Raw genomic sequence first — 23,802 nt, 5'->3', positions numbered from 1 at the left:
GGTCCATTTGGCTAGGTTGGTTGGAGTGTCATCCCATAGACCAAAAACTTCATGGGTTCATTTCCCAGTCAGGGCACATACCCAGCTTGCAGGTTCAATCCCTAGTCAGAGCATGTACAGAGAAGGCTACCAATTGATGTTTCTTTTTCACATCCATGTTTCTCTCTTTGTTTCTTTCTTTCTCCCTCCCTCCCTCTCTTTCCCCCTCTCCTCCACCCTCTCTCCTTTCTTTCTAAAAGCAATGAAAAATTGTCTTTGGGTGAGGATAAATAAAATACAAAAAGTGTAAAAGGAAATAGTAAAATTAATATTAATGTAGTTTTAACCTAATATATCAGAAATTACCATTTCAAGACGAACTAAATATTTTTTCTTTTATTATTATTTTTTATACTCACCCAAGGACATGCTTATTGATTTTAGGTGGGGGTGGGGGGGAGAGTGTGAAACATTGATGTAAGAGAGAAAAATCTATTGGTTGCCTCATATGTACCTGATGGAGTATCGAACCCACAACCTTTCAGTTTATGGGACAATGCTCCAACCAACTAAGCCACACCAACCAGGGCTGAACTAAATATTTTAAAACTTATTTTGAGATTTTACCTTTTTTTTTCATCTTACCAAGTCTTGAAATTTGGTATGTATTTTATGTCTACACCACATCTCAATATGGACCAGCATATTTCAAGTGCTCACTAACCAGATGTAGCTATTGACTACCATACTTGACAGTGCAAATTTAAAATAAATCTCAAATTGGAAACTGAATCTTTAACTGTATCAAAAGATTTTAATTTAACAATGCCTTTAAGGATTTATGGTTCATTTTAAATTAGCTTTCTTAATTTATGCCATCAGTCCCATCAAGTAGCTATTACCTTAAATTATATCACCACCATAAAGATCTATTATATACCCTTTAATAATGGTATGTGTCTCCACTGTGACTAATCTCATTATCTTACATACATTGTAAAGATATATACATATAGGTATGTGCCTGTGTATTTATAAATCTAGATGTGATTTGTATTCACATTTGGTAAAAGTGATATAACTTCTCATCCTAAATATACTGTTAAATGTTTGTGATTTCTCTCCCACCCCCACTTCTCTCCTACTTCCCTTCCTAGGCAGAAATATTTAGTTGTAATAAAATAAAAGATAATGACAAGGAAGATGGCTGCTTCTACTTCAGGTATTTCTCAAGTCATTTCATATTGTTATGCATACTTTGTTACAAAGTGAATCAGCTTTGATGATGTTTGCCTGCTCAGCTAGAGAAAAGTAATTTATGATTAAATAGAAGATAGTAGCATCTCTTAGTATTTTTCCAGGTAGTTTTTTGAGAATATATGTGTTTTACCCATTTGTAAGCTTTGTGAAATGGTTTGGGGACAGGTTGTTGTGAGATTATATATATATATATATACATACACACTTTCAAAATTATCGAAGCCAATTAATCAGTACTTTTTAACATCTTTTAAATCATCTGGAAAATAAAAAGTACAGTTGCAAACCATTGTTAAAATAATATACTAGCATTTACAATTGCTTACGTATTTACCTTTATTGAGATCTTTACTTCCCCATGTGGCTTTTGTTACTGTCTACTGTAGTTTTATGTTACCTTGCAGGACTCCCTTGAGCACTTCTTTCCCAGAGCTAGTGGTAATGAACTCCCTTAGCTTTTGTTTATCTATGAATGTCTTAATTTCTCCCTCACTTTTTTAAGTATTTTTTATTGATTATGCTATTACAGTTTTCCCAATTTTTCCCCTTTACCCTCCCCACCCCCCAGCACTCCCCACCGCACTTAGTTCATGTCTATGGATTGTACATACAAGTTCTTTGAGCCCTCTGTTTCCTCTACCATTTTTTATCTCTCCCCATGTATTTTATGCCTACTAATTATGTTGCTTCTTCCCTGTACCCCACCCCCCCCCATTCCTCCCTTCCCCTCCTCACTGAACTCCTCTGTGTGATGTCCGTTTCTCTGATTCTGTTCCTATTCTGGTTGTTTGCTTAGTTTTTGTTTTCATTTTTTTTTCTTTTAGGTTCATTTGTTGATAGTTGTGAGTTTGTTGTCATTTTATTTTTCATATTTTTTATCTTCTTTTTCAGTCCCTTTAATGTTTTTTATAACAAGGGCTTGGTGATGATGAACTCCTTTAACTTGACCTTATCTGGGAAGCACTTTATCTGCCCTTCCATTCTAAATGAAAGCTTTGCTGGATAGAATGATTTTGAATGTAGTTCCTTGCTTTTCATGAGTTCAAATACTTCTTTCCAGCCCCTTCTTGCCTATAAGATTTCTTTTGAGAAATCAGCTGATAGTCTTATGGGAACTCCTTTGTAGATAACTGTCTCCTTATCTCTTGCTGCTTTTAGGATTTTCTCTTTGTCTTTAACCTTGGGTAACTTAATGATGATGTGCCTTGGTGTGTTCCTCTTTGGGTCCAACTTCTTTGGGACTCTCTGGGCTTCCTGGACTTCCTGGAAATCTTACCTCCTTTGCCAGATTGGGGAAGTTTTCCTTCATTATTTGTTCAAGTAAGTTTTCAATTTCTTGCTGCTATTCTTTTCTTTCTGGCACCCCTATAATTCCGATATTGAAACGTTTCAGGTTGTTCCAGAGAATCCTCAGCCTCTCTTCATTTTTTTGGATTCTTGTTTCTTCATTCTGATCCAATTGGATGTTTTATTTCTTCCTTTTGCTCCAAATCGTTGCTTCAAATCCTGGTTTCCTTCTTGTCACTGTTGGTTCCCTGAATATTTTGCTTTATTTCACTTTGGATAGCTTTCATTTGTTCTTTCATTTTTCAACCAAGCTTAATTATTCTGTGAGCATTTTGATTACCAGGGCTTTAAGTTCTCCATCAGATAGGTTGGCGATCTCCTCATCCCTTAGTTCTCTTTCTAAGGTTTTGCTGTGTTCTTTCATTTGGGCCACATTTATTTGTCTTGGTGGCACAGCTGATAGGTTGTAAGGGAGTGGGGCCTTAGGTATTCACCTAGGCAGGGCGACCCTCTTTGCTGCACTACCTGTGTGGGAGGGGCCAGAGAGGGAACAATGCAGCTTGCCTGCTTGTCTCTAACGAACTTTCCAACAGACTCTGTGTCAGTCTGGAAGTATCTCTCACTGGGGAAACCCCAGCCTTAGCCCAGAGTCAGCTCTGAGTCTCAGTTTTCTCCTTAAGTCAGTCTTTCTGGTGCAGCTCTGCCGAACTCAGCGGTCAGCCCCACCCCTCAGCCTCCTCACTGTGGTTTTTCTGAGTCTGCCCTCATGGTCCGCCTTGCTGGTCTTGTTGTTCTGGTTGATTTTTCTTTAATTCCTTGGTTATCGGAGTTCCAACAGTTTGGTTTTGCAGTTTGATTTTGTGGTGATTTTGGTGGTTTATTGATTTTAGATTGGTTGTTATCCTCCTTTTGGTTGTGCAAGGAAGTGAAGGGTTTCTACCTATGCCTCCATCTTGGCTGGAACCTCTCCCTCACTTTTGAAGGATAGTTTTATTGGGTATAGGATTCTTGGTTGACAGGGTTTTGTGGGAGTTTTTTAAATCACTTTGAATACATTGGCCCCACTGCTTCTGGCCTACAAATTTCCCGATGAGAAATCTAATCATCTTATTGAGGATCTCTTGTATGTAATAATTTCTCTACTCTCTTGCTACTCTCAGTATTCTCCCTTCTGAAAGTTCAGTAATGTGTCTTCAAGTGTGGGTTTGTTTTTTTTTTGAGGTCATCTTATTTGGAATTCTTCGAGCATCTTGGATATTTATATTTATGTCTTTCATCAAAATAGGAAGTTTTTGGCCATATACTCTCTCTGTCCTTCTCTCTCTTCTCCTGGGACTCCCACATTATATTTGTTGGTCTACTTTCTGATGTCCCAAAAGCTCACTTAGGCTCTATCACTTTTCTCTGATTCTTTTCCTCAAACTCTAGAATATCCATTGTCTTCGAGTTTGCTAACCCTTTCTTTTACAAGTTCAAATCTACAATTGCATACCTGTAGTGAAATTTTTAGCTGCAGAATGTGTCTTTGGTTTCTCTTCAGATTTTCTATCTCTATTGATATTTTCATCTATTTATTTTTATTTTTTATTTTCTCTACATCCAGATGTTTCTCTACATCTTCCTTTAGTTCTTTGAGCATCTGTGAGCCAGTGTTTTATGAGTCCTTTTCTAGCATGTTTGCCATCAAGTATTTTTTAGGAACAGTTTCTGGTTACTTTTTTTTTTTTCCTTTAAATGACCCATACTTTTCTGTTTGTTTGCATTGTGATTTTTTTTTTAACTAGACATCTAAATCTAATACTGTGGTAGTTCTGTATTTGAGATTCCCTGCCTTAACTAGGGTTTCATGGTTTTTGTTATTGTTTTCGATTTTTTTATTCTTGTGGGCTATTTCTTGCCAAAGTCATCCTTAAATATATACTTAAGGTCTTCTGAGGCTTTTCTTGAACATGTGTGGTCACTTTTTAATATTCCCATAATGTGCAGTTGTTTTTTAATGTCTGGCTTCCCAAAAATGAGAAACAAAAAATAAAGGTGGGGAAGGGGTTAAGGAATGGGTACTGGCCCTTTAAATTTCCCTGGCAGTCACTTTAGGTAGAGGAGGAGGGCCTTGTAACAATGGGGTTTCCTGTAGGAACAATGGCTTCATACATTTTTGTTTTGCACCTCTGTAATCACAGGCAGCAATCATTGGACATATACCTGATAAGTGAAGGATAAGGTTCTTTCCTGGAACATATGCACAGCTGCCTATCCTGGGAGTAGGGGGATGAATAGTTGTTATTGTGTAAGAGTTGAAATGGACTGAAATTAACCTCAGTTTACCATGCAAGTCTTCCAGTTTGCTGGAATTTGCCAGCCTTCAATAGCCTCCAAAGTTCTAAAATAATTGTATCAGACAGATTCTGCCAGTACAGTTGTTGGGATTCCTGGTACTTTTTCTCCCACCATCTTCCCAGGATTTTCTCCAAGGTTTCTTCTACTTTTAAAATTCTTTAAATCATCATCAATAGGGTCAAAAGGCTTATTTATATTAGTTCAGTGCTTTTTCAGACTAACTATATTGAAGGACCAGTTTCTGTTTTTTTAAACCTTTATAATCTGTCATAGACCAATGTTTTTTGTCTTCATTTTTTTTAAAAACAGAAGAAAACCCTGGCTGGCGTAGCTCAGTGGATTGAGCGCAGGCTGTGAACCAAAGTATCGCAGGTTCAATTCCCAGTCAGGGTACATGCCTGGGTTGCAGGCCATGACCCCCAGCAACTGCACATTGATGTTTCTCTCTCTCTCTCTCTTTCTCCCCCTCTAAAAATAAATAAATAAAATCTTTAAAAATAATAATAATAATAATAAAATTTTAAAAAAGAAGAAAAAGGTCCTCTGAGCCTTGGCTGAGGGGCTCAAGTGGTTGGATCGTTGTCCTGTACACCAGTGGTCCCCAGCCTTTTTGTCACCATGGATCAGTTTCATGGAAGATGAGGGTGAGGAGTCGGTTTGGAGAATAGGATGCAGATGCAAAGCTCAGATGAGCCTTACTCTAACCCTGCTGTGGATGTTGGGAGAGACAAGAGGTGGAGCTCAGGCACGCTTTTCTTGAAAACCGGTGTTGGTCCACAGCCCGGGGGTTAGGGACCCCTGCCGTATACCATAAGGTTGCAGGTTCAATTCCCAGTCAGGAAAACATACCTAGGGTGTGGGTTTGATCCCCAGTCAGGGTGTGTACAGGAGGCAACCTATTACTGATTTCCCTCTCTCACAGCAATGTTTCTCTCTCTCTCTCTCTCTTTATCTCTATCTCTATCTCGTCAACTATATATCCTTGGGTGAGGATAAAAAAAAATCCTCTGCATTTGTACTTGTTCTCTCTAAGTTTCCTCAGGTTGTTATATATGTTTCTGAATACTCTTTTATTATCTTGTGACTGACAAGTAACTAAATATTTAATGCCAGCAACTGTCCTTTATCCATACTTTGAACCATTGCCTTACATCTTTTAGTTATTCTCATGGTATTGCGTGGGACTGATTTAAACGTCCTAGGAAGGACACACTCCCTTCTCTTCCGTATATTAACTTATCTTTCGGTGTATGAATCTACTTAACATGTGGTAATTGAATCTTATTTTATCATTCAAGGGCATCAGTTTGAAAGAACATTTTAGTAAATCTTTTAAAAATAATCACTTTTTAAAACTACATAGAGGGTGTGGTTACACAACAATGTGTATGTTCTAAATGCCAGTGGAGTATACAGGCTAAAATTTTATGTTATGTGAATTTCACCTCAATAAAAATAAATCACATATACTGTCTGTTATATATATTATTTTTATATGTATGTATAAAGTATATTTCGGAATATTAGGTATATTTGAATGAATGAAAATACTTGAGTTCCTAATATGTATTAGGCACTATATTTGGTGTTCTACATATATTGCTTAATTTTTTAACCTTTTAAAAACAGAAATAGAAAATTTGTAATGTTAAAAAAAAGATACAGCTTTATGATTTCTCTCAAAATGAATGTCTGTGTTACCACTACTGAAATCAAGAAGCAGATTTCCAGTACCATTGAAGCCCCACCTATGCCCCTCCCAGTTGTTATTTGCATACACACACTTGTATAGATGCACACAAAATAACCCCTCTCCTGACTTTTTTTTCAGTTCCATTATCCAAGCATACATCCCTAAATTCTCTAATTTAGTTGTACTAATACTTTAACTTTAAACATATTATATTTTTTTGTATAAAACTTCTTTCTTTCACTCAATATTGTAAGGTTAATCTGTTATGTGACTTGTGGCTATAAATTTGTTCATTCATTGCTGTGTAATAGCTGGGTCAAACATTATATATATAAAATTATCTTTTTGAGCTGCTGCCAAACAGTTATCCATAGTGTTTATGTTAATTTATGATTTCACCAGCAGTGTATGACAGTTCCCATTGCTCAGATTTTACCCAACATTTGGATTTATCAGTATTTTCAGTTTTACTTTTCTGGTGTCTTTGTACTGGCATTACATTTAGTTTTAATTTGTATTTCTCTTTTTATCATATATTTATTGGCCATTTTGATAACCTTTTGTGAAGTGCCTGTTTGTGGCTTACCAATTTTTCTATTGAGTTTTTTTCATATTAATTTGTAGAAATTCTTTATACATTATGGGTATAAGCCTTTTGTTAGATATCTTTTCCCTTTCTGTGGCTTACTTTTGCATTTTCTTTATGATATCTTGAACAGAAGTTCTTAATTTTTATTGATATATAATCATATTTGTTGATCCTCTCCTTTATATGTAGCACTCATTGTGGTCTTAAGAATTATTTCTTTACATTTAGGTCATGAAGGAATTCTACTTTATAACTGTTTTGGGAGTTACCAGGTCCATCGTCATGAATTTGATGATTCATTAGGAGGACTCATAGCATGTGGTATATATATGTTCTTACTCATGACTATGATTTATTAAAGCAAAAGGATAAAAACAAAAATCAGGAAAGGGCATAGGTGCAAGGAGCATTGTCCAAGGGAAAACACATCAGTTTCCAAGGGTTCTATCCCATAGAGTCACCGGACATGATTAATTCCCCAGCAACAAGTTAATGATAACACATACAAAATGTTATCAACCAGGTAATCTCATTAGAGACTCAGTACCCAGGATTTTTATTGGGGGCCTGGTCACATAGGCAGCCTCTGCCTAGCATATACCAAAATTCCAGATTCCCAGAAGAAAAGCAAAGGTTTAGCATAAACCATATCATTTGTAGAAACAATTTGGGTATTGTTAGGCACTCTTACGAAGTAATAGTGGGAACCTTTCTCAAGTTTAGTTTATAAATGCCAGCCAAAGGTCAACCTTGCCAGCGGACCTTTAGATCTGCTATGTTAATTTTTTATTACATTGTGTATTTATATTGCATGTGCTTGTGTGTGTGTGCACGAGGTCTGTCCAGAAAAAGCTATTCTTAATATAAGAGAATGGTTTGTGTGACACCAGTGTAATCTGGCAGCCAGGTAGAGTGGTCTGGAATGCCCATGCATGAACGATGACTTCACTGTACTAGTCAGGGAGTGGTAGGCACTGTTGAGTATGTGTACTGTGTGGCTATTCCATTCAAAATGACTGAGTGAGTAGAGCAATGAATCTTCATTAAACTTTTGTGATAAGCTTGATCATTCCTCTGTGGAAACTATTCAGATGATTAAGAAGGCTTTCAGGGACAATGCAAGAGGGCAGTGCAAATAAAAGTGTGGTGCAAATGCTTTAAAGATAGTTGAGAATCTGTTGAAAGTGATTCATGTTCTGGAAGACCTGCAACAAGCAGAACACCTGAGAATGTTGAATGTGTACAGGCTGCAGTCAACAAAGATTAGTGAGTAACAGTTCTAGAACTAGAAGCTAATCTGAGGATTCCAAATACTACTGTGTCTGAGATCTTGACACAGGGTCTGGACATGAAACGTGTCATGGCAAAATTTGTTCTGCAACTTCTGCTATTAGAGCAGAAGGAACACTGTGCTGCAGTTGCTAAACAGTGAACCAGATTTCCTCAAGATAGTCATAACCAGAGATGAATGGTGGGTCTACAGCTATCATCCAGAAACGAAGGCCCAGTCATCCCAATGGAAGTCACCTGGTTCTCTATGTCTGAAGAAGGCACAGCAAAGTCACAGCAAGATCAAGACTATGTTAACTGAGTTTTTTGATTGGGAAGGTGTTGTCATCACTAGTACAGCCCTCCAGGCCAGTTAATAAGGAGTACTACCTCAATGTTCTTCATCAGTTGAAAGATGCAATATGACTAAAACAGCCACAGCTATGGGCAGCTGGTGATTGGCAGATTCGTCACGGCAATGCACCAGCTCATACATCATGTCTTGTGCAGAGTTTTTTGGCAGAATATCAAATCACCCAGGTGACTCAGCCCCACTAATCCCAGATTTGGCACCCTGTAACTGCCAGATTTAGCTTTTCCCAAAACTAAAATCACCTTTGAAAAGGAAGAGATTTCAGACTGTTGATGAGATTCAGGAAAATACAACGGAGGAGCTGATGGTGATTCCAAAAAAGGATTTTGCAGCGTGTTTTGAAAAGTGGAAGAGAAGCTGGGAGAACTGTGTGAGGTCCCAAGGTGCCTACTTTGAAGGGGACTGAGGTGTCATTATCCTGTATACAATGTTTCTTGTACCTTGTATCTTCATTAAATGCCTCTGTTTTTCACATCACATGGCTAGGTACTTTCTGGGCAGACCTCATATGTATATTTGTCCCTACATTATTGAAAAGATCATTTTTCCACAATGCTGTCTTTATTGTAAATCATATATCCACGTATATGTGGGTCCGTTTCTGGACTTCCTATTTGGATTTCTTGGTCTAGGTGATATATTTTGCGCTACCATATTTTTTTTACAAGACTGGTATCCTGTGGAATGAGTCCTCTAATGTTGTTCTTCTTGAGTATCTTGGTCCTTTATTTCCCATATTAATTTTAGAATCAGCACATCAAGTTTCAAATAACAAAAACAATTTAAATAATAAAACCTGTTTGAATTTCATTTAGAAATTTAGGGACATATTGCAATATATAAATATGGCATATCCCTGTGTTTAAATTTCTCTTACAACATCTAGTGGTTTTTTTAAAATTGAAATCCCATATCTTTTCTTTTAGATTAATTTCTAGATAGTTGATTTTTTTCCGTTTTATTTAGATATAATTGACATATAACACTGGTTTAAGGTGTATAAAGAATGATTTAGTATGTATATATTGCAAAATAATTACCATGATAAGTTAACGTTCTTCCCCTCACAGAGCTATACATTTTTTTTCTTGTGAGAACTTCTAAGATTTACTGTCTCAGCAACTTTCCAAGACAGTATAGTATTGTTAACTATGGTCCTCAAGTTATATATATATTGTATCCCCAGGACTTAGTTATCTTATAACTGGAATTTGGACCTTTTGACAACTGCCAGTCATTTTGCCCACGTCCCACCCCTCACCTGTGGCAACCACCAATTTGTTCTCTATCTATGAGTTTGGTGTTTTTAGATTTGACATATAAAAGTGAAGTAATATTATTTGTCTTTCTGTCTGACATATTCCATTCAGCATAATGCCTAGAGATGATATTTTTGATGCTATTGTAAATAAAGTCCTTTAAATTTTTTAAATTTTGTTGTTGGTTATAGAAATCCAGTTGGTTTGTATATATTGACTTTGTAGGTAGCATGTTTGTTAACCTCCTTTATTTCCAATTTTATTTGTAGATTTTTGGGGATTTTATATATAAAGGGAACAACAAGGGGATGATTGAATGTGGGAGGGGCCGTGGGCAGGGAAGAGCAATGCGGGGGAAACGGGGACAACTGTAATTGAACAACAGTAAAATAATAATGGCACACTTATGTCTGTAAGTAGTGATAGGTTTATTACTTTCCAGTCTTCTATACATTTTATTTTTCTTGGTATCCTGAACTGGCTTGAATTTGCAGTGAAATGTTAAATAGATGTGGTGTGATCATCTTAATCTCATTCCCAATCCAAAGGGAACGTTTTAGCATTTCACCGTAAGTTTGATATTTGCTTTAGAGTTTTTCTTCTGCTAGGCATCTTTATCAGACTGATCATTTTTAATTATTACTAAAAGAATTTTTATTTATTATGAATTGCCATTAAATTTCATTATATATTGAGGTAATAATATGTGTTATTTTTCCTTTCTTTTTTTAATATGGTGAATTACAGTACTTAGTTTTCTGAATGTTCAGCCAACCTTACATTACTAGAATAAACCTGATTTTATCATAATGTATTACCTCTTTTAGGTATTGGTAGATTTCTTTTGCTAATATTTTGTGAGGGTTTTTTTTTCATCTGCATTAATGAGCGAAGGTTGCCTGCATTAACTTTCCTACATATTTTTCTCAGGTTTGATGTTTAAGTCATCATGTATACCTCACAAAATTAACTGAGAGAAGTGGTCCCTAAGTCTTGTTTATTCTATGGGAAGATCTTATGTAATAGTGTCATTATTTCTTCCTTAAGTGTTTGATAGATTTCATCGGTGCCTGGACTTAGTGGGAGGAAGGTTGTAATTAAGATTTGATTTCTTTAAATTCAGCAATTACAGGACTATTTGTATTCCTTGTGTTGTCTTTCTTCAGTTTTGATAACTTGTAATTTTCTAAGAATTTCTCAATTTTATCTGAATTTTCAAAATTACTATTCACAGTATCTTCTATTTATTGTACTATCCTTTTGTTGTTGATAAATAATACCAAGATATTTCAATTTTGTCTTTTCAAAGAACAAACTTTAGCTTTTTAAAAATTTTTGTTGTGATTTCATCTTCTACCCAGGTTCATTTAGAAATAGTGTTTAATTTCTAAATGCGAGATTTTCTTTATCTTTTTTTTGTTATTGATTTATAGATTAATTCCACTGTGGTCATAGAGCCTACCCCATATAATTTCAATCTTTTGAAATTAATTGATAGTCATGTTTGTACTGTGTGTAATTTTTATAAATATTCCATATGTACTATGAAATAATGTATATTGCTTTTGAAGCAAGACTTATGTTTATTCAAAATTTGCAAATCATTTTAAGTTTTCTATATTTTTTTTTTTGGTCTGCTTTTTCAAGCAGTGAGTACGAGCGTGGATTTGTCTGTTTTCCCTCTTATTTCTGCCAGTGTTTATATATTTTGAGGGTGTCTTATTTATATACAGACTTATATTATTCTCCTGGCATATTGAATCAGATATCATTAAAAAGTATTAATCTTTTTCTCTAGTAATTTTTTGTCTTAAAGTCTACTTTGATAACAGTATATCAAAGTAGACTTTAAGACAAAAAATTGATAACAGTATATCAAAGTATATCTTTGTTTGCATAGTATATAGCGTTTGCATAAAATGGCTTTTTTAATTACTTGTGTACTTTATAATTTAAGTGGTTCTAAATGACACAGTAGTTTTTTAAAATCTGTCTTTTAAATTTAGATCTTACATATAATTACCAGAACACATGCTTTTGTACCTCCTGTCTTACTGTTTTTTATTTGATCCTACTTTCTTTCTTTTTCTATATAATTTATTAAGTGTTTTGAATTGTTTTCTACTCCGTATCAAGTTGGTAGTTACACAGTCTTACTATTCTCTTAAGTGACTTCTGAGGTTACAACATCCATCATTGGCATACCAGTGGGTAATGACAATTTGTATTTTATACCTTCTTGGGACAGTGTGTGAATCTTAGAACACTTAAACTCCATTTTCCCTCTCCCACCTTACCTGCTTCTGTTGTTAAGTATATTAAACCTGTCTGTCAAGGCATTATTATTTGATATAGCCTGTGGTCATTCGATTTACTAATTTATCCTTTCTGTTCATCTTCAGCTTGGCTTCCATCTGGGATCATTTTCTATCAGAGGAACTTCTTTTAGTATTTCCTCTAGTTCACATTTGCTAGTGATGAATTATCTCATTTTTTTTCCTGAAAATATATTTTTTCACTGTCATTTTTGAAGGATATTTTTCTTGGATATGATTTTCTGGGTTGGCAGGTATTTTTCTTGAAATACTTTCAAATCATTCACTACCCTATCATTTCCGTTGAGAAATTAGCTATCAGTCTTGTTGTTATGTTGAAAAGTAATCATTTCCCCTTTTTGGTTGGTTTGATTTTTGTTTTCCAGCAGTTTTGCAACAACATAGGTGAATTTGGAGATCTTTTTATTTATTCTGCTTGGGTCTTTGTTCAGTTTCTTAAAAATTGTAAGCCATTATTTCATCAAATATGCATCTACCTCTTTCCTCTTCTCTCCCTCTTCTAGCAACTCTTAATTACATGCATATTAGTCCTTCTCCCAGTAATCTCTGTCTCTCACTCTTCGCCGTTCTTTTGTTTCTCTTCATTCTAGATATTTTATTCCAAACTACCTTCGGTTAACGAATCTCTGTTCAGTGGTATCTGATTTGCTGTTAAATCCATCTTTCAATTATCAGTTTCTGTTCAGTATTTTTAGTTCACTTTTTTCTTAAGGTACAGAATTCTCAATCTTACAGGGTTTTGTTTTGTTTTTTTTTACCCTAAATAGTAACCAGAGTTTGTCTAGAGTTTCTTTGGATTGGTATTGTTTTTGTTAGTTTTCATTCTAGTTTCCTGGCCTCCTCATGTACCTGGTTGTTTCTTTTTTTGTGGGTTGGTTTTTGTTTTTTACCCTTTCATTTATGAATATTTATAGAAATAATTTGAAATCTCAGCTGTTACCTTTCTCCAGTAGGATTTACATTTGCTTCTTTCTGTTCATTGTCTGGGCCACTAGCAGTCTGTTATCATTCAGTCCACTTTCAGACATTGAGATAATTCAAAGCTGAGTTGCTTATCCATTGAGAGTCTGTTTGCTTTAGGTACACCTCCATATCTTAGGATATGCCCCCAAGAATAAAGCATTCTTAAATATGAAACTCACCTTCCAGGATTTCCATGCTATTTTTTCATCCTGCTGAGTTATTTTTTACTTTTTGCTTGTTATCTCTTAAACATCTTTAAGCAAATGTCTTGAAATTTGGCTATCTTCATCAAGAAGCATAGGTCTGCCACTGGAAGCAGTATTCTGTTTCATTCTCTTGGGAAAAAAACATGGTTTAGAGAAAGGTTAAATCATGTTCTCCAAAGTTACATATGTTACTGTTCTGGGATTTTAATTCACATTCATATTCAAAGCCTTTGTTCTTTTTGCTACATTATGCTAGTATTTTTAGACTGTAAATGACTTGTAAAAGCCACCATAGAGATCTTAGCCATATTAGCCATATTGCATATGCCAGGAAAAGTATAACCATAAAAAGTCATTCATATTTACATTATGGTTAATTCTGATCAAAACAGGCTCATAAATATACCTCTTATTAGGCACTAAATTCTTGATTGATAATTAAACCACAGTAAATGCCTTATAAAGTTAACTGTTTGGAATATAAAAACAACATAAAAAGATCAGCAGCATATCCTAAATTTCAAAATATAAAACCGTGAGTTGGAAATTTCTTATATAAAACTGAAGCAAAATTGACTTCCCGTATAACTCAGCATTTTTTGTGAACATTATATTCCTATTCTTTCAACTTGGCCACACCCAGTGCCTGGTTTCTTGATTATTTTCTGAAATGTACAGGGAAGAGGAACCTAAGATTAAGTCTAATGTTGTAAGAAATATTTGCTAAATGAAGACTAGTGTAGTAGTAATAATTCTCTTTTTTATATTTTCTTTTTGTGAAAGGGATAGAAATTGTTGATGTTGTGAATTCCTTCCCCATTTATTTAAAAGTTGTGAATAATTTTACCTCTTTCTTTCTAATTTAGGGATAAAGCAATTCCTAATAAAGTGGGAATATATTGTATCCAGTTTTGTTTTATGATGGATAAAGCAAATATTCTTAACAGTGAACAGGTTTGCTTATCTCTTTATATACCATAGTTAGCTTTACATTTTCTTGCTTAATTTAGGAGTGAAATCTTTTGTTTTAAAAAGAATTAATTATTGGTTGCAGATGAACTAATTACTAAATGCGAAGTAAAAATAATGCAATTTTCAGGGCCATTAGAATAGACTATATTTAAATTATGTTAATATGATCTGATGCAGAAGTTACTTTTTCCATCTCTCTTTATATCAAAGATTCAGTTAGTAAGCATTTTAGTGTATATCATGATAAGGTAGCTCCTATCAACCATACGTAAAATTTTTCAATTAATATTTCAAATACTAGAATTCTGGGTAATGAAGTTTAAGGTAGTTTTAACATACATAATCTCCATTTAATAAATGGCACTGTACTAAATATTTTTTAATTTCCTGTCTGATACACCTTTTATCTTGTTTTTAATAGTTCATTTAAGAGATTAATGGAACTAAATCTTTAAAAGTAACGTTTCATTTAGTATATGCTATTTCTTCTCTTACTCTTGAATTCTAAACTGTCAATATATATTATTAATCAGACTGCTTCTTTTGTTTTGAAAGATTATAGTTGACATTCAACCTAATCAACCTGTGAAGTTAGTACCTAAAATTCAGCCAGCTACGCCAGCTGTTTCAAATGATCACTCAGTTGCCAATAGGACCCTGGTTAGAGATTTACATCTTATTATCACGGTAATGTTCATTTACTTCCAAAATTGCAAAAGACAGCAAAAACTGTTTCTAATTTTAGGGTGCAAAATAGTTACTAGGGAAAATTTGTGCAGATGAATGAAGTGTAAACACGTTTGAATACAAATAGAGAACATATAACACATAAAATACATTCAGCTATAATAAGTAGAACTAATTCAAAAATACAAAAATCTGCCTACCTCTCCTAGTATATCCTCTTTAAATCTCCTATTTCTTGTATTTATTAAACATGTGTCAAGTAAATTGATTCTTCCATGTACATTTTCACTGAGGGGACAGAAGGAGGTAATTAAATAATTCTTTTTAAGAGATCTGTTCTGATAACCAATCATAGTGAGCTCCTCCTTAGTGAGAGTTTCTGATTGCCTGCAGAGTAAGCAGCAATAGAATTGCTGTGAATATTAACAAAAACAGGTAAAATACAGTAGTAGCATATCACCTTTATGGAAAATTCTGCTACTGGGATACTTGATTCCTTTCCATTTATTTTCCTGTTGTAAACAAGTGAGTCATTCTCAACTTCTCTTCCCCAGATCAAGAGATGTAAAAGTACATAAAAAGGTGAATTTTTTAAATCAGGGTCCTTTTAATATACAAAGTTAGGATCCATTGTATTAGCTAGAAACTACCGGTTCTTTCAGGGTTTCTGGGATAATTTTCTGCCCACAAGACACTTAATCTGAGAATTGAATTCTGTGTTTGGAATAAAGGATAAGGATAATTTAATATTTGGGGCTTTATAAATACATCATATTTCTAATTTGTACATATCCTTCTCTGGGTTTAATCTTATCAGTTCTTCTAATTACTTATTTTCCATTGTTTGCTTTAAGGATGCCTTCAACAACCAGACTGGAATTGATTTGGTTGGCACTGTAATAGCTACCATCAAAGGTTCTAATGAGGAAGATATTGATACACCACTCTTTACTGGGAAAGTTAGAACACTTGAGTTTCCCTTTGTGAAAGGTTCAGCTGAAATCACGGTAATTTTTATGTCTTTTGGTAGATATCTGTATATATTTGTGTTTCTTTGGAAAGCTACCATTCTGTGGATAGAAACAATAAAGCATAGCCTATAAAATGTGTACATATCTTAGAAAACTTTAATAAATAAGCTTATCTTTGTTACTTTCTTCTGAAATGGAAATAGTTTTACTTATGAAGAAGATATAGTGCAAAAACTCAAAAATAACCACTATATTATCACTGTTTAGGGATAATGATGATAAACAATTTAGTGTATAACTTCCACACACTCTGTATAAACACTAACACTGCATGGATACCCTGTGTGTATATGATTTATATACATGGTGTGTATGTAAAATTTCATTAATGTAACAGAACATTGCTTTTATAAAAATCTTGTCCTATTTAACATACCTTTGATATATTTCCTCATCAGTAAATATAAACCTAAATCATTGTATTGATGATCATAATTTATTTGATCAATCCTAAGTGAAAATTTAATTTTTCCCAAAGCTTGTTTTATCAACAGTGCTTGCATCAGCTTTCTTTTATGTTTATCCTTTTGCATATATCTTATTATTTCCTTCAGAAATTGCTAGAAGTAAATTGGAGACAGAGCCTTTTGGTAGTTACTGCCAATTGCTCTTCAGTTTATATGCCCTCCAGAAGTATGTGTACATCCTTATATATCACCAATCCTCAATATGAAGTTTTTAAAATTCTAACTGACTTTCCTATATTTAAAAATATATATTTTCTTTGTTATTTACTAGTAAGGTTGAACATTTTTCATGTTTATGATCTTTGTCCCTCGACTCTTTTTCTCATGGAATGGTCATCATTTTTTTATTAAAGATATTAATGCTCTTTTATATATAAATATTTTTCTTTAGTTTGTCTTTTATTGGGGCTTTTTTTTATATTGGGGCAGGAGAAAAGATTATATCCATGGTGCTAGCTTGAATATTCTTACGCATTTAATTTTTGATTTGTCTGAATTTTACTTTTTATGTTTTCAAATTCATTAACTAAATTTCTTAGTTTATTCATTTAATAATTCTTGTACCAATAAATTGGAAGAGGCACCTTGTGTACTTTTTGGTCAGGTTTATATCTAATCCAGTACTAACACCACTTTTTAAAAAATTATAGTTGACATATGATATATTCGTTTCAAGGTATACAATATATCCCATTGTTTTAAACATTAGGCTTACAGTCGGGGAGCCCGCAGCTTGCACTTGGCCCACAGTAGGCGTATCGGTTGATTTGACAGTGACAGACCATTATAGCACTTTCAGTTTAGTTAGTTTCTAACTTTTAAACTTCAGGAATTTTTATATAAAGATATGCATTTCTGATTTATGTGGAGAATTTTAAAGACCTGGCAATACTGAGCCCAGATTCTTTTATGGCAGCAGGACTTTCCAGTCAGCTGTATCTATGCCACTTTTCACTTCTTGACATTAGGAGCAAGTGTCAACTGATACTTTTATTTACACTTGTTCTTTTGTTTTTATTATAATGGAGAGTAAAGCGAAATTTTCTTATACTCTTAACAAAAATTAGGTAATGATAGCCACATTACCTTTGTTGGAAAACAAAAAAAGGGCAAGACATAGTGAACCTCAAAGTAGGTTTGTTTTAGAGAAATACTCCTAGCCCACTTTACATCATTCCTGTTTACATTTGTCCTGTTTCCTTGGCCACCCTGTAAGTTTTTCAAATTTCTAACCATGCTAACAGCAACTTGCTGATGTTGCAAAGGTGACTTAAGCAGTTCCCACACAGCTGGATACAAAATCTAAGCTTCATGTCATACATAAGAATTTCCACTAGAGGTTCCTAATATCACTGGACAAGCAGGAAACTCTCAAATGCTGCTTGGCTCCTGACCCATTTGTTGATTTAATAGGTTTGGGGCAGGGCTGTGGGAGCTGATTTGTAATAAGCAAGTGATTCTTATGACTAGGTACACTTAGGAAACACTGGCCCAGAACACAACCAGTATTTGTAAATATTACACATTTGCATGAAAAGAACCTGTACTGCTTTTTAAGTTATAGTCTGAATATATAATTTTTTTAAGTTTGTTAATTGTGTTATTCAAATTCTTTATAATTGTATTATTCAAGTTCTTTATATTATTTGCACACTTTATCTGGAAATTTCTGAAAGAGGTATCTAAGTTTCATTTTGCTATGCATTTGCCTATTTATTGTAATCCAAATTCCCATTTGTACATGGATTCAGTTCGGGACTCTTCAATTCTCTTCATTTCTTTTATCCTGTGTTTGCTTTTTTTCTTGATAAGCTGTATATCAGAGATTACAAACTATAAAACTATGAGATAGGAAAGGTCCCCATCAACAAGACATAAAGGAAGAGCTATTTTTAACTATATCAAAAGTTCAAACTATATACCGTAAACATATTTTCAAAGAATTAAAAGAACAGTGGTGATGTGTTGATACTGAATTGTTGACACTGGATGATGTTATATAGAGATTCATTATATGATTGTATAATAAAATTTTAGAGATGATAAATTGGGTAGAAATATTGCTATGTATATATTGCTATGTATATGTAAAGCATTATTTCTACATATACAGGATTAATATATTAAGCATGTTTTTTTAAAACTCCTTAAAAACTTCCTGCAAATCAAAGAAAAAATGCAATCTAGTGGACAAATAAATGACCAAGAATATTAGCAGGCAAATAGTGTAAGGGAAAGTGTAAATGACCAATAAACAATAAGCAGGACCTCAGTGCCAATCATAGAAATATTCTAGTTAAAGCAATAATGACTAGTTGATTTTAATCCATCTTTTTAGAAAAAAATACTTGATTGATACTAAGTGTTGGCCAGCATCAGAGGAGCTAAATATTTTTATACACTAATGGTAAGAGGATAAATTGATAAAGCCTTTTTGAAAGGAAATTTGGTAACTACCTATTAAACTGTTTTAATGATTAATATTTCTTGTTATCTATTCTAGAGAACACATAAGTATTAAAAGATATTTTCTTTGCTGTTATAAATAATAGCTAAAATTTTTTAAACAAACTAAATATCCATCATCCAGTAAAAGATAGCCATAGTGTAATATATCTGTCGGTACTATCCATAAATTATAAAAATTGGTACCTAGACATTCACTGGAATTGATCAACAGATCAAGTGCTGAAAGCAAATTACTAAAGTATGAAGTGTATGCTATTTCCTAAGTGCAAGCAGTATTTTATTTTTATATGTGTTTACATTCATGTAAATACACTGAAAATATCTTTTTCAGACACTAAGTGGGATTAGAGATCAGTTTAATGGTGGGCTTGTAATCTATATTTATAAAAAATTGTTAGCTATAATTTGTAATTTTGTTATTTTGTAGAATAGTGAGCTCTGTTGATTTACGTATATTTTTTAAAGTTTTATTTCTCTGAATTGTATTATTGTAGTCTGAAAAAATAGCATCTGTTTACTGTAAGACTAGAAAAATCATTTAGGATATAATTATATTTGCATTATTTACTAGTTGTATGCTATGGTCTTAAACTAAAGTATATCAAAAGTGTTTTTGTGTGTGTGTACTAATGAAGAAAATAGTTTTTTTAAAAAACAAATCTTTAGAGCTTTTCAGGACCTCTTATTTGGTCACCTGGGACTGGTGGGTCTACTTCCCTGGTAACAACTGTAACTTAAACTCAGCATTGGGCTTTGGGCATTTCATTGTGGTTGTTTTTATAATTTTCACACCATCAGCTGTTTCACACTGCTTCAACTTAAAGGTTGGAATCAAGAAGATTTTGCAAGTCAAGGTGCAAGTGGCCATTGATATTTCTAGTCTGAAATAAAGGTAAAATCTTTAATGAATCTTAAGGGTCGTCACTGTTAAAATTGACCACTTACTTGGAAACAGCCCAATGAAAGATACAACATTTTTACATTGACAAATACCTTTTTAATTTTTTTTTTGTTACTGTTCTTTTTCTTTATTCAGAGTCTAGTGCTGGCAGAAAATAGTCCTGGAAAGGATAGTACTGAGTATTTTATTATATTTGAGCCTCAGCTACCAGCTTTGTCAAGAACATTAGAATCATATATTCTACCATTTATGTTTTCTGATGGTAAGTTTCTAGGAAAATTAGAGGATTACACTCTCATATGTTTGTGGTACTTTAGGTACCCTTGATTTGCTTTTCATTAATATTGTATTTTTAGTTATTTAGACATGACATATATTGGAAAAATCATAATTTTTAATTTGAAGTAAATTATCTGAATTTTTTTTTAGATGTTAAGAAGCAGCAGCAACTGCTAGCATTTGCCAAACAAAAGGATAAATTATCTCGATCTATTGAAATGTATAGAGGTGTATTTGAAACCAGCAGACAGCTTATTGATGAAATGAAGTGTAAGTCATTTTGTATTCAAAGGTAATATAAATTAGGCTTTGGGGAACGATGAAGCAGAAGGTTGAGACCAATCTTCTTTTCAGAGAGGAGACAAACTATCTCTTTTCCTAAACAAGTAAACTACAGGACATGACAAAGATAGTAATTATGGTTTATAGTATTCTTCATTTGATTTACTTAAGATGAAGTATTTCTTCATTTCCAATGAATTCATAACCTGTTTACCTAAAAAATTATTTTTTTAAAAAAATTAGAAATGTGTGAAATTTTTAGGCTTTAACATGTTTATATCTAGCTCCAGCTTCTGGCAAAAGTATTAGATGACAATATCACTGGAGGGTTTGTAACATGATTCTTACTTTGAATAATGGAACTGTGTGTTTTACTTAAAATATCTTAAGTATTTCACACTATGGTGGTATACAGGACAGCACACACTAATATAGAAGTATGCAACTCATTTTTTATCAATATATGGAATGTTTGCTGCAATTTTTAATGTTTGTATACTGTCAAAAGGCAAGACATTTGCTGAATTGTGCTATGTCATCTCTTTCCATTTGTCAGAATTTTTTGGCTGTGGTTTTTGGCTTTATGTTAACTACATAGTTAACATTTTGACCCATAACCAACAAATATGTACTACCCGCATCAAAATATACTCACTTTTGTATTATCTATCCAATGTCAAGGATATTTAGAAGATTACAGGAACTATGGAGAGTAGTGAGATAATACATTATTCATAGCACTAAAAATTATTTTTATAATGTCTTGTTTCTCAGATTAACCTTATGCAGTTATGTATGATCATGAGGATTAAATAATTTAGCCAGGAGTACTTGAAGTTTTTAGTATAATATCATAATATCTCTCAACCACATTAATTTTGTTTCTTAAAGTTTTATTTTGAATTTCTAAAAGAATCACTTATTTTTCATTTTAGGTCAGTCATAAAAAGGAAAACAATGAAATACTGAAAATATTTTTAAAAACTATATTTCGGGGGTTATTACACATTGATGCAGGGGTTTTTTTTTTTGTTTGTTTTTAATTTTAGGCCAAGTCGAAGGAGCAAAATTAAAAGAAGCCCAGTTGCGAAATGAACTAAAAACACATAATATTGACATTCCTACAACACAACAGGTAGTTTCCAATATATGTGAATGATTTTTTAAATTAATTCTAGTCTATAATTTTTTTACCATTATATTTTATTAGGATTGTCATGGGCACTATTGTTTTTGGGTACAAAGACATATGTAGATTGTACTCTGGTCAATAACTAGACCTTAAAAGGAACTAACAAAAGAGTGCTCTTTTTAAAGAAATTGCAGTTTGTATTTCTAATGTAATGACACCAATAAGTGAAATTAATAACACACCAGTATGTGAACTGCATTGAAAAGACTGTAGGTGGCCAAGAAAATGAGATAAAGTAACAAAAGACAATAAAATATTTTAAACTTACATTCTTTTATGTATAGGGTGGGGCAAAAGTAGGTATACAGTTCATATAGAAAATAAGACAATAATTAATAAGTAATACAAGAAAAAATTTTTGCATACTCTTAACTGTAAACCTACTTGAACCCCACTCTGTATATAACTCAGTTTCAAAGAGAAGTTCTGTTATACATTGTGTATTTCTTAACAAGATATAAAAGTAATACCTGTTTAGTAACTTCATTATTGAGTTGTCCAAATTGTTGATTTTTCTTTGCTCTCATTGTGGACTGCCTGGTACACGAGTAATTGGTCTTGTAGTTAATTTTCCTTTATGAATTACAGATATCATACATTGAAGCACTTTTGAAAAGAAAGATATTAGACCAGGAAGAACTAAAGAAGAAACCTAGAAGATCATGTACTCTTCCAAACTATACTAAAAGCAGTGGAAATGTTTTGGGAAAGGTTTGTATTTAAACCTTTAAAGAGGCAGTACATTTTATTGTTTTGTTTTGTCAAAATGTGTTTTAAAATGACATTATAATAAGAGTGTTAATTTCTTTGTATGGTTTAATTTTTTCCAACAAATTACTTGCTCTTATTACCATAATAGAGATTTGGCAGAATTTAAAAACTGAAGTGCATGCTTAATCCCATAATTCTTAGCACTATTGAAGGCTGTGGCAGAAATTGTTAACGTGTCTTAATTCAATGCTTATTGTCTACTTAGAGATGCTTTCATATCACATGGCTTAATAGGTAGCCAAGAACTTTCTCTGTGACTCAGACTTCAGTGAAAAAACAGAAGAGAAAGAAGGGTCAGGATTTGTCTGAGTCTAATATTGTTAGAGAGTGAATTCTTAGATGCTCTTAGAATAACAACAACAAAAAACTTTGTACATGTTTGCTGCCAAAAGAGTGTCATTCTTCCTTTTCTTCTATTCCTTTTTTGGTTCTACCTTATTCAGTCTTGAACATTCTGTTGTATAGAAAGTGTTTCTTACAGAAGGTATCCCTAACATCTTCCGTTTTTAATGGTGTTGAGGTTTATGGTATATATGTAGGTGTGTTTTACTTGTTAAACATTTCCATTTAACATGCATCTTCGCTTTCTGCTTTTATCTCTGTCTTTAAAATTGAGGAAACTGAAACTGAAGTACAGACAGATTTGAAACTTGCTTGAAGGTTACATATGAAGCAAGTGGCAGAGCCTAGACTCAGCCTCATCTGATCTGACTCCAGAGTCTATGCTGCTTGTTACCATCCTTTATGGCCTTTGAACATCATTCTTTTACAGCCCCTCTGAATCTTTTATAGTGTTTCTATTACTGAAACTGTGTTATTATCCAAACCCCAAATATAATTGGAAAATTAAGAATGTAAAATTATAAACTGGAAAAGTTTATAATTTATAATGTTTTAAATTGTTATTCTTCAGACTCAATCTATAGAATTCTTTTTAAAGATTTTATTTATTTATTTTTAGAGAGCGGGAAAGGGAAGGGGAAAGAGAGGGAGAAGAACATCAGTGTGTGGTTGCCTCTCATGTGCCCCTTACTGGAGACTTGGCCTGCAACCCAGACATGTGCCCTAGACTGGGAATTGAACCGGTGACTCTTTGGTTCACAGGTCTGTGCTCAATCCACTGAGCTGCACCAGCCAAGGCTCAATTCAGAGAATTTATAGGAAGAAGCAGTCTTTGTAGAAAGAAGTAGTCCTATGATT

General features: G+C 33.4%; 1 protein-coding gene across 1 annotated transcript in view; it reads left to right on the top strand.

The window, feature by feature from the left end:
- Window positions 1-23,802, top strand: part of SMCHD1 (structural maintenance of chromosomes flexible hinge domain containing 1) — a 143,484-nt gene that overhangs the window by 91,613 nt on the left and 28,069 nt on the right. The window contains exons 34-41 of the mRNA XM_045849828.1: window positions 1,137-1,201; window positions 14,418-14,505; window positions 15,079-15,210; window positions 16,065-16,217; window positions 20,214-20,340; window positions 20,508-20,627; window positions 21,689-21,774; window positions 22,420-22,542. Coding sequence (XP_045705784.1) covers window positions 1,137-1,201; window positions 14,418-14,505; window positions 15,079-15,210; window positions 16,065-16,217; window positions 20,214-20,340; window positions 20,508-20,627; window positions 21,689-21,774; window positions 22,420-22,542 — 894 coding nt within the window. The remainder of the gene's footprint in view (window positions 1-1,136; window positions 1,202-14,417; window positions 14,506-15,078; window positions 15,211-16,064; window positions 16,218-20,213; window positions 20,341-20,507; window positions 20,628-21,688; window positions 21,775-22,419; window positions 22,543-23,802) is intronic.

The sequence above is a fragment of the Phyllostomus hastatus genome, unplaced genomic scaffold (genome assembly GCF_019186645.2).
Source record: "Phyllostomus hastatus isolate PE091 unplaced genomic scaffold, TTU_PhHast_1.1 phas_contig_80, whole genome shotgun sequence".
NCBI lineage: Eukaryota > Metazoa > Chordata > Mammalia > Chiroptera > Phyllostomidae > Phyllostomus > Phyllostomus hastatus.
Note: the sequence above shows the minus strand (reverse complement) of the source record. Positions and strands in the feature narration are given on the sequence as shown.